The sequence below is a fragment of the Trichoplax adhaerens genome, genomic scaffold, assembly GCF_000150275.1.
Source record: "Trichoplax adhaerens TRIADscaffold_1 genomic scaffold, whole genome shotgun sequence".
In the NCBI taxonomy this organism is placed as follows: Eukaryota; Metazoa; Placozoa; class Uniplacotomia; order Trichoplacea; family Trichoplacidae; genus Trichoplax; species Trichoplax adhaerens.
In genome coordinates, this window is record NW_002060943.1 from 8,155,522 (window position 1) to 8,167,291 (window position 11,770).

Here is an 11,770-nt window from a genome sequence, read left to right on the forward strand (position 1 = left end):
AGGCATTAATAAATAACTTACTCCTAGAGTTTTCCCTATGATTTAAAATTATTGCGCTGGTAATACTATTATTCTCTATGCGATTTACAGTGAAATGAATTTAAGTAAACAATTTAATTTTCTCTAAGCTATTTAAGTATTCAGCCGAAAGAGGTGAAAGAAAATAAGGAAGAAAATTTTTAGTGCTGCCATTGCGTGCTACCTGATAAATTATGGTATCGGTAAAATACGTTGATTGAATTTATGTGTATATCAAATGTAATCTTACCTATATTCTAGGAAGAAATGATCAAGTACAAGATCATTTTAAAATATATAAAGTCATCTAATAAGTCTATCGATGTTCGTCATTGAAAAGCTTATATTAAATCTATCCAATCTTTAAGTGAATTATCCGAATCGTTATCATCAAGGAAATTTTTTCAAATAGTTTTTAGAACCTAGATTATAACATTCCATATTACCTTGACCAATTGGATATCTATTGAATATTGTGATCTCGACGATCATATAATTGCTATCATTTAAACCACTAAAAATGGATATTAATATCATCTATAGGAAGATTGCTTTACTATCATTGATTGGATTTTGCGTTATAGCGAAATGTCAAAATCTACCTTACGTTACTAACGCCAATTATTCCCGTGAAACCAAAGCAATTCAATATGGTGACGTTGTCTTGGGTGGATTATTTTCAGTTCATTTTGAGTATACGCCATCACAACGTCGTTGTACTCATATGAATGAACGTGGTGTTAAATGGGTACAATCGATGATTTATACAGTCGATCAGATTAATGATAATCCACATCTTTTACCCAATATCACCATAGGTTATGATCTACGTGATACATGTAATAGTCCAAATAATGCCATCCAAGAAAGCTTGAATTTCGTAATATATTCTCATCTCGACGACAATCAAAATAGTGATTCTTTAAAATCTGTACTTTGTGATGATGAAGCGAATAATTCTATTTTCAAGCCAAAGCTTTTTTCTCACATAAAAAAAGAACAACTCGTGGAGAATAAAAGCCAATTTAGCTCAATACCAAATATGATCGGAGTAATTGGAGGTCGAAGTAGCCGTGTTTCACTGACTGTTGCCAGTTTATTGAGTAATTTTGACATAGCACAAGTTAGCTATTCATCGACAAGTCGTTTATTAAGTAATATAATTCAATATCGTTCCTTTTTTCGTACTGTGCCAACAGATGAAAATCAAGTTCAAGCAATGATTGATATTGTTCAACATTTTAATTGGACTTACGTTGCTATCGTCGCGGTTGATGATAGCTATGGACGCTTAGCTGCCGATAGTTTCAAGAAAAGAGCAGCAGCACTGGGCCTATGTATCGCAGTAGATCAACGCTTCCCCAATCAAAATAGCCAGCAAGCCATGCAAGATATTGTAACTGAATTAAGTCTGATACCAAGAGCTAAGGTGATTATCTTATTATGTGCTGAAAATGAAGCTGTGGATTTTCTCTATGTAGTGCAAAGGCAAAATTTAACCGGTCGGATCTTTATTGGATCCGATGCTTGGGGTGATTCGCCAAGAATAGCCACTTTACAACATGATATTGTCGAGGGAATGCTGGGTGTTGTCTTAGATGGTCATCCAGTACCTCAATTTGAAAAATATTTAAAAACCTTAGATCTATGCAATAATAAGCGTAATCCATGGTTTAATCGATTATGGTATGAAAAAGCTCGGATGGAAAAGATACCGCCTGACCGTAATAATTGCTTAATACCATTTGAATTACTGCATAATTATACTGATACCTTTTATCAAGAAAATAGCAAAGTTGCTTATGTCATGGATGCTATTTATGCCATTGCTTATGCTTTGCATAATATGTTACAATGTACAGCGACATCTTGCAAACCATTAAAAACCATCGACCGTAGTACATTTTTACAGTACTTACGTAATGTTACTTTTAATGCCATTTCAGTTAAAAATTTCCATTTTAGCCCTGAAGGTGATGCATTAGGCATATACCAGATTAAGAATTTACAACCTAGTTCCACTCATTCCCGTAAACTTGAATTTAAAACGGTAGGAGAGTGGGATATGTCTCAACAATCGGGTTTAGAATTACGAATTCAAACTCATAAAATTGTATGGACTGCACAGCATCCAGATCAAGTTCCGATATCACGTTGTAGTGATGATTGCTTACCTGGGACATTTCGAAAATTTAGCAGTGTTATCTCATGTTGTTGGGAATGTATTCCATGCGTACGCAATGCAATCTCCAATTCTACTAACGCTGAATATTGTTATAATTGCTTACCTGGTCAAGTAGCCAGTAGTAACTTGTCCGAATGTATTGATAAAGCTCCTATCACCTTTCAGTGGAATGGTCCTTTATCAATTACAGTTTTTATTTTAGCTGGAATCGTTTACTTAATGATCTTAGTGACATGGATTATTATCATGAAACATCGTCAATCGCCAGTGGTGAAAGCATCCAATACATTATTAACCAATTTTCTTCTCATCGGTATAACAGCTTGTGCTACTTCAGCGGTTGGATTTATCGCACCGATATCACTTGTATCCTGTAAGCTTGGTCTTTTTATATCTGTTATTTCACTTGTCTTTATTTTATCCACCATTATGGCTAAAACTAATCGAGTATCCAAAATATTTCAAAGTGCCTTAAGTCATTCTAAAAATTCTTCTGCATTTCTTAAAAATAGTACACAAGCATTTTTTGTTATTTGCTTGACTAGTATCGAAATCGTTCTTACCTTTAGCTCGTTAGCGGTCGATCCGATAGAAATCAATCGCTATTTATCACATAATAATGAAGTCTATTTACAGTGTAACACACGATACAAAATCACTTTTTACTCAACAATATCCTATCTTATTGTATTAAATATGGTTTGCCTTTATTTGGCTTTTAAAACCAGAAAATTACCTGAAAATTATAATGAAGCAAAATTTATCAGTTTTACATCCTTAATTATTACTTGTTTTTTATCAACAATTATTCCAGCTTACTTTTCTACCATTGGTTCATTTCGAGCTGGAGTAGCATCCATTGGTTTATTATGTCTATCATGCGCTATCCTTTGCTGCATGTTTTTACCAAAGGTCTATATTCTGCTATTCGAATCGAACACAAACACCAAAGAAAATGCTATCCTAGACTTGGCCAGTTATTCATTTGGTAACGCAAATACTGCTTCATTCTCAAGTAATCGAACAGCGTACAAGAATACGGCAATAGTAGTTCCACTATTGACCAATAGCAGTCAAACTTCGTCTGGTACACTATCATCATCATCATCACTCCATATTGGTCGCAGAAGTATTAAAGTTGCAGGCTGTGATTAAACGTGAATATTTGTTCTATTTAACGCTACTCGCCTTCTACTTAATTTCCTTATTTTACTGAATGACACGACACCAAACGATTGATTTCATTTTTGGCACATGTGTATGTGTGGAAAGTAAATTTCATACTTGGTATTAAAACTGTTAACACGAAAGAGTTCATTGTATAGTATTGCCTTCAGCATGCATTTGTTAACCTCACTAAACGTTATATAAAGAAAAAGCGTCGAGATACAGTCAATAGAGGACCTGAAGAATATGCCAGCATACATTATATTTCTACCATATTTAGAATTTGTATTCAGTAAATTTTGCGAACATTTATTAAATATCATTTTACGCATCTATCACTCTAATAGCATCAATTGCACTCGTATTATAGTATATCGGATTTTATTACGAAAATGATATTTTACTAACTAGATAGCCATTTTTAGTGTTTAATTAATCCTTCATTTTTTACAAAGAATGATTAAAAATCATGACTGGTAAAGTTACTAGCGTTAATAAAATCCGAATTTCGCACCTTTGATGATAAATAATTTTTCGTTGCATGCAGTGCATTTGTTGTTATTCCTATGAATTAGTACACGAGTATATAGTGTACTACTATGGCGAATACTTAGCTTACTTAGCCAGTAGTTTAAATATCCATGCATGAGTAGATACAGATAATTTTTAAGCAATTTCAGCGCATCTAGTGAACAGTACATTCTTAATTGGGCCATAAGTTGAATACAAAGTGCAGTAAGACTTGCCTGCAGTAGTTGACTGTAGTATATTTCACAAGATGTGATTAGTTCCAGTAATAGATAATAATTAATATTCATACAAAGGCCATTACTATTACTATTATTGCCTTACAAAAGATGAGTAAATGAGATATCAGGAGAAGCAAAATAATATACGTATACAATATGGCATAATCTCAACCGCAGCATCACTTGTTTTGAGTCTCAAATATGGCAGAATTTACAGTACACGCATGACTTTATGAAATTATATCTTCTGCCTCCGTCCGGTTTTTACTGAATATGGTCACATGTAGGGGCTATCAGTAATAGTAGTAGCTCAAATTTTTAAGAGTTATATATGATATATGCAAGGACGCTATTATTCTCATACAGAATAAAGCAACGATAAATCAAGATATAAACGAGGCATACAATTTATGCAAGTAGGATAAATTTTATTATCAATGCAAGAAAAATCGTACTACCGTAGTAATTTTGATTTATATTACGACTGTGACAAATATATAGCAATGAACGTAAATTGTAACGTACATCTATACGGAGCCTTAATTTTTTAGTTTTTTAAAGCACGAGATGAGTGAATGAAAGCAGAGCATGGGCTAATACGATTACTCAAGTAGTAATTGAGCGCTCCAAAGTAGTTATAAAAAGCATCCAGTTATGTTCGTAGCCATACTTTCATTACTTATCTTCATAATTTGGCTTTCTCTTTTCTACGAATGCGGTCATACCTTCCTTACGGTCGTGCTATACCATAACACCAAATATTAGATCTTACCAATAAGAATCAGTTATACACATTACTCAAAGACTTACCACGGCAAAAGTTGAATGGAAAATAGTTCTTTCATACTTTAGACCCTCATCTAAGCCAACGTTGAAGGCTAAAAAGTATTGTGTACGTCGAGTATAATTGAAATATGAAGCAATAGTGATGTCGAAAGTTATGATGTAGTACCATCATAAAAGAAAACTGAAAGTAAGATAAATTTAATATGTATAAAATTAATCTTTACTACGTACAGGTTTGCACTGCTTGCTTGCACATTCTAGCAGCCATTTTAGATTGATTGGCAATTACTTCAGCAGTCTTAATAGCTTCATCTACTAGTACTTCTTTAGGAAAAACCTTGCTCACCAAACCTAGATTGAAACAATTAATGTTACAGTAAGTTAGAGTTAAGTTAAACTAGCTATCGTTACTTTGCTGAATACAATCGTATAAATATAACTAATATTCTTAACAAGGTAACCTTTTCTTTCAGCTTCCTGCGCATCAATCGGTTTGCCAGTGAGGATCATTTCCATAGCTAATGATTTGCCTACGGCTTTGGTTAATCTTTGCGAACCGCCACCACCTGAATACATCATTCGGTTAAGATAATTTATAACTAATTGATAGACAACTTTTCGCTGGTAGAAAAGCTTCTATTTACGGAATCCAGGGCAGACAGTATTATATTATAGAATACCTGGAATGGTTCCAATACTTATTTCTGGTTGGCCAAATTTAGCATTATCACCAGCATAAAGGATATCACAAGACATTGCAATTTCGCAACCTCCGCCCAACTATTGCATAGGTAATTGGATATTAGTTGTTGATCAGCTCCAGAACAAGTATTTACAAGGCATAATTATAATACCTTTTATTACTATAATAAAAGCAACTTACTGCGTAACCATTAATAGCGGCGATAATTGGAGTTTTGGTTCTATGAACAAATTCCCAGTTCGCGAGAAAATCAGATTTATAGGTATAATCATAAGTTAGGTTTTGCATTTCTTTTATGTCTGCTCCCGCTGCAAATAATATCAAGCTTATAATCTTAGACATACGATTGTGTTTCATACTAAATAAATCTACAGTATTGCTAAGTCCCCTTAGTACTTAATAGCTACTAAATATTAAAAGTTATTTAAGATTTTCTTATTTAGCGGGTTATTATGCTATAATTTATATAATATTTATCGAGTTAGGAATACACGGTATGATGTTATTCGATTGGATAATATAAATATTGTATAGTTGCTTTTAGTTCCTCTAATTATACCATTGATATTTCGTAAAGCTCGAGTTAAGATCTGTATAAAGATTACTGCTAGTCGATTTGGTAATAATATAAGTATTGTAGATTTGTTTTTAATTTCCATAACTACTATTGATACAAAGTAAAGCTAAAATAGCAAAGGCACTCCACGATTGTATAGCACAATGCTAAAGACAAAGTTAATTTCATAAATTTTCTAAAGTCATATAATAGAGATTTGACAGCTATAATGATACAAGCGTATTTGTTTGAAAGTTGTTCATATAACGAGATATAGTCAACAATCCAGTCATCGGATGTGGTTGTCGCTTTTTACCTGCGAAGGCCTTCTCAGAGCCGGTAAGAACGATACAGCCTATATCCGGATTCTTATCAAATGATGCGAGCGCATGAGTTAATTCCGCTATCAAAGAAGCGCATAAGGCATTTAGTGCCTTGGGGCGATGTAGTCGGACAAGAGCGACATTTTGTCGTTTTCCTTTATATTCAACAATAATTTCCTTGTAATCGTTGTTTTCGGTACCTGGAATAATGTTTAGATTATTAAATGTTATTGGGAAGGTGTTGCAGAAGTTTTAAAATCGTCTTTGCTAATCGGAGAGCAGTTTACAGACAGTCGGTAATGCGATTTTTAAGTACGAATTCAAAAATATAGTAGATTGTTATCTAACCTGCAGTTGAGTAGAATATCTTGCCGTGACCTGCTAATGAATACTTTGACAGTTGCGATGCAACAGGTCTATAACTGCGAGGCAATATTGATCTCGTAGCGATGGAGAAGATTCGAGACATCTGTAAGTAGTAATCATAATAAGCGCATACAAAGGAGTTCGACAAAAATGCGGCTAAAACAAGTAATCTAACTAGTTATTCTTATGACTATCCAAGTATCGTTTCTGTCTTGTAGTCTCTTTTTAATGTGTTCTGAAATGACTAGATATCAAGATAGCGCATAAGTCTATAGCAATGTTTTCGTCTTTAAATCTACGGTACTTCCGCAGAGGTTCAGCGTACGAATGGGAAGCCTGTAAGGGTATTTTGTGACCTCACTGAGGTATCAAATTTAAGTAAAGGCTGATACAAAGAGCATTTTCGTTGATATTATAATAAAAATAATGAACTGATTGCAGCAAGATTTAATGATCCGATTTAACATCATTCTCGTACTATTTCTTCAATAATATAATACATAATACGTTTACTAGTGTAATTAATTACTGCATATAGAAAGGCATACTTCGCAACTGTTCTCTATGATGCAGTAATTGTAAAGCGGAGATGGGATCAACATGTTGTTCCTAGGGAGGTCGTTTATTAACATAATCGGAAGCAGTTGATATTTATCATTTGCCTAAAAATGCTTGAGAGTATTTATGCTACTACTATGCAGAAAAGATTGCATGCTAAACTTACTTTAGAAGTCCGCAGATAGCTGGAAGCTTGCTTTTCTACTCTTCTTGGTGGATAAAAATGTTAGTCTGCAAGCAAACTGCCATAGGAACTAGCGTGCGAAATGAAATGTCGTCGCTCAAGTTATGTCTCCTGAAGAAGAGTTGAGAAATATGGCTAATATGAGACAAGGGGATGACAACATATTTTACAACAAAGCTACAGAGAGTAACAATACTTTGTACTGTACTGTACAGTATTGTACTATACTGTACTGTACACTATGCTATTTTGTCTTATACTGTACATTGTCAATTACTGTACTGTTTTGTACAGTTTTTACTTTTGACCAAAATAATGACACTGTACAGTGTACAGTACTGTATAGCGACGAAATGATACTGTACGCAATAAAAAGTCATGCTATAGTGACATCATTTTTGCTAAAGATTTCCTCTGCCATCCATACTGAGACAAGTAGCAGTTCTAGTACTGTACACTAATACAGCTAGTCCTTCACCAAGCATTATACTAGCCAATCATACCATGAAGTCCATCATTAATAAACTTATACTGACTATTACTAGCAAAAAAATTGTCACTATCGCTTACTTGTAGTTCTGCTTCCAGTACTAGCCCTAGCCCTAACCCTAACCCTGACCCTAACCCTAACCCTAACCCTAACCCTAACCCTAACCCTAACCCTAACCCTAATCCTTTCCCTAACCCTAACCCTAGCCCTAGCTAACCCCCTAACCCTCCGGCGGAACCCTAGCTAACCTACGTCATAGTCGTAGTGGATGTACGGCGTTACGATTTTAAAACCCTTATAATACACAGTACAGTATGAAACACCAGCAACAGTGGTGATCAAAATTGCTTTCTCGAACGTCGCATCCGGACTATTTTCATCTATTAAATACAGTATTAAAGTAAAATCTCTTATTTCAACATAAAAAGAAGCCATAAGTTATAAAGAATCATGGGTAAGAATGGTGGATTTCTTACTCCTAAGGCTATTGCCAACAGAATTAAAGCTAAAGGATTACAAAAGTTACGCTGGTACTGTCAGGTCTGCCAAAAACAGTGTCGCGATGAGGTAGGAATTGCCGAATGAATAATAATTATAATAAAAGTATAGTAGTAGTTGATACTGCAGTGAATAGAAAGCAGTACAGTTAATCAGCATCACTCCGTGCCAGAGATGATGCGATTAACTTAGTTTCTTGTTCCACGTAGAACATACATATTGATGCCCATCGTAGCTTTATATAGTCTTACCAAATATTGCTTAATCATGCCAGTTCATGGCACTTCCTGATGTCAGTCATCATTTTACGGTCTAATCAGTTTACTCACCTACACAGTATGTTTACAACGTCTCGATGGGCATCCGATCAAGAAATCTTATGCGTATACCTTCCGTATTATACTGTACATTTATAAATTAAATGAACGTATACTATGAAAAGATTGAAATGAATATAAGATTGTCATCCTTAATCAAGGGACATAGAAGTCCCTGCCGAATCAGACCATAATACTATGCTCGTAAATGTCGTTGGTGAATAAATGATACATTTTGTCCATGCTTATTGTATAGTATTAAACTTAATCATGAAGACTAAAACATGAAGGGGATCTAAATTTATTATAGAATGGCTTTAAATGCCACACGATGTCTGAATCACATCAACGTCAATTACTTTTGGTAGCAGATAATCCGGATCAATTCGTCGATGGTTACTCGAAGTAAGATTGAAGAGGAGGCGATAAACTTGTACAGATGCAAATTGACGACTACATGTATGTATATGTAACTGATACATTTATTGAATTTATTTTGACATATTATAGAGAATTTGAGGAAGATTTTATATATTTATTAAAAAGAAGATTTGGAAGTCGAAGAATTCATGCAAATGTAGTTTACCAGGAATATATTGGTGACAGACACCATGTTCACATGAATTCCACATGTGTACGTCTAGGATTTGCTAAGATTTGATTCGGATAGATTACTTCATTAATTAAATAGCAATTTACGTTATCTTAATATAAAATGGGTAGTTTAATGTGCAATTCCACTATAACGAAAGAATTTAATATCGTCAATACTTTGGATCATATGTATAGTGGGAAACGTTGACCTCGTTTGTCAAATACTTGGGTCGTGAAGGTAAGTGTGCCGTGGATCACACAGAAAAGGGTTGGTTTGTATCCTACATCGATCGCGATCCTGAGGTTTTAGCCAGGCAAGAAGTAAGTTTCTGTATAGCGCCTTTACTGTTGTATTTTACGTAATAATGTGAACTTGTTGCGCACTTTGATGGTTCACAACATGAAATATGGGATAGATTTGTCTGTGCTCACGTTACTGTCTAAATGAAATAAAGTGTGACATTGGCTTTATGTTCATTATATAAAAAATCTTACTTCCATAAATACAGCTTCTTAAATCCAAAGAAAAAATGGAATTGGACGATGCGGAAAGAAACGGTATAATTCCATAGAATAGTGTAGATGTTGGTGAAATATATCGATTAGCTTTGTTTTCTTTTCAATTAATAGCAAAGTATATTCAACAACAAATCAGCAAATCTACTAAAGACGCACCTGTAGATGAGGTATTATGTTCTGTAGAAATTGTACACTGAATGCGAATTTAATAAGTTGCTATTTTATTACCAAAGCCAAAACCAACCGAACTGAAACGTGAGGGCGATACTGATAAAGGTATTACGAAGAAATAGTATGGCAAGATGTGACTGTATTATCATTGCTAATCATTATTATTACTGTGGGAGTGCAGACTCAAACAATGACTTACAGTATTATTTTCGAAATTTTCTTTACTTAGTCCTTTTCGTAATGCCTAATTCGAGTGTCATTTCGAAGAAGAAAAGCAGCTCGCTCGATAAATTGTCCCCATTGAGCAATATCAACACCGGGAATTCTGTACCTTCTATTAAACGGACTGGGTAAATAAACTATTCTTACAACAGGTTATCAATTTCGATGGAATGCTTCTAATCATATATTAATCGTTAATTGCAGTGAAAAACGGAAATCTGCTTTAGAGGATATTATGGTATTAAGTAAAATTATTTCAAATTTGCATTTAAATACGTTTAAGATTACAGCATCCTTTGAAAATGATTGCAATGTAGGAAGAAGAGAAAAAAAAGTCTAAATTACATGGTTCAAATTGTTGGCTACGGAAAGGGATAATTGTAAAAATTTTAAATAAAGAATTAGGTGATAAATTTTATAAGAGAAAATGTCTGGTAAAGGTATATAATTTTGTGTATTCATGAAAAATTGGCTATCTTTTAAGGGTGATGTCTAATAGGATATTATTTTAATAGCGTGATGTTCTTCATCGTTCATCTTATACATTTAGGATGTTGTAGATCAGTATATTGGAGTTGTCGAGGTGTTAGGGTCCAGTGCTAGAGCGAAGATAGATCAGGCCGATCTCGAAACAGTATTACCATCATATGGTTCGTTTAGATGATGTCCTCTTCATTTACGCAACCTATACTACTAACGCTAACACAGACATAATTTGTGTGAATTTCAGGACGGCATGTTATGATACTGAAGGGAAAGTATAGAGGATTAACTGCCATATTGGAGTCTTTGGATTCCGATAAATACTGTGTCTCAATACGATTAGATGAGGTACAACGATACTTTATCAAGAGCATGACACATTATTAACTTGTACATATAATTTATAATTAATGTTTACGATTTATTTGATATCCTTAGGGCTCTGAGAAAGGAAAAACTTTGCATAATATGGCGTATGAAGCCGTCTCGAAGATACCCGAGGCTTAATATCTAAATACTTTTGCTGGTCTTTGAAACTGCTGATAAAATTTGTTATGAGTAGTGATTATTAAAGCAGCTCAGACGGAGGTAGTTTTGCCTAATTGTTTATTTTAAACTGGTAAACGTAGTTTTACGATTCTGGTTTACGATATACGTATTAAACGACTAAAAGATTCATTGTATCATACTACCGCCTAAAGGGTATATTGAAACAGTAATTGTCGTAGCCATTCATCATTAAAATTGGATAGCGATGTTATACTGTATATAGTGTTTTTGGATCAACATTGATCCATGTTTTCATTAGATGGAGCTGAAATTTCCTCGCTGCTGTTTAAGCTAACTGTTTGAAATTCATAATCAGTACTAGCAATTACTGA

The 11,770-nt window shown here is 34.0% G+C and overlaps 4 protein-coding genes across 4 annotated transcripts; 3 read left to right on the forward strand and 1 right to left on the reverse strand.

The window, feature by feature from the left end:
• Positions 1 to 538: 538 nt before the first annotated feature.
• TRIADDRAFT_19351 (uncharacterized protein) lies at positions 539 to 1,978 on the forward strand (the record flags this gene model as incomplete). Its single annotated transcript, XM_002108060.1, has 2 exons — positions 539 to 932; positions 1,017 to 1,978. Coding segments are annotated over 2 exons (1,356 nt in total), but the record flags the coding sequence as incomplete, so codon positions are not given.
• Positions 1,979 to 2,152: 174 nt separating this feature from the next.
• Positions 2,153 to 3,157, forward strand: TRIADDRAFT_15193 (uncharacterized protein; the record flags this gene model as incomplete). Its single annotated transcript, XM_002108061.1, has 1 exon — positions 2,153 to 3,157. A coding segment is annotated over one exon (1,005 nt), but the record flags the coding sequence as incomplete, so codon positions are not given.
• Positions 3,158 to 4,794: 1,637 nt separating this feature from the next.
• TRIADDRAFT_52223 (uncharacterized protein) lies at positions 4,795 to 6,956 on the reverse strand (the record flags this gene model as incomplete). Its single annotated transcript, XM_002108795.1, has 8 exons — positions 4,795 to 4,860; positions 4,930 to 4,997; positions 5,137 to 5,256; positions 5,367 to 5,471; positions 5,586 to 5,685; positions 5,789 to 5,916; positions 6,481 to 6,687; positions 6,836 to 6,956. The coding sequence occupies 8 exons, from the start codon at positions 6,954 to 6,956 to the stop codon at positions 4,795 to 4,797; spliced, it is 915 nt and encodes a 304-aa protein (XP_002108831.1).
• Positions 6,957 to 8,535: 1,579 nt separating this feature from the next.
• On the forward strand, positions 8,536 to 11,396 carry TRIADDRAFT_19019 (uncharacterized protein; the record flags this gene model as incomplete). Its single annotated transcript, XM_002108062.1, has 13 exons — positions 8,536 to 8,652; positions 9,211 to 9,305; positions 9,411 to 9,534; positions 9,690 to 9,815; positions 10,004 to 10,052; positions 10,125 to 10,171; positions 10,247 to 10,289; positions 10,414 to 10,534; positions 10,611 to 10,651; positions 10,728 to 10,846; positions 10,957 to 11,056; positions 11,137 to 11,237; positions 11,328 to 11,396. 13 exons carry the CDS (start codon positions 8,536 to 8,538, stop codon positions 11,394 to 11,396), a joined length of 1,152 nt encoding a protein of 383 aa, XP_002108098.1.
• Between the last annotated feature and the right edge of the window lie 374 nt (positions 11,397 to 11,770).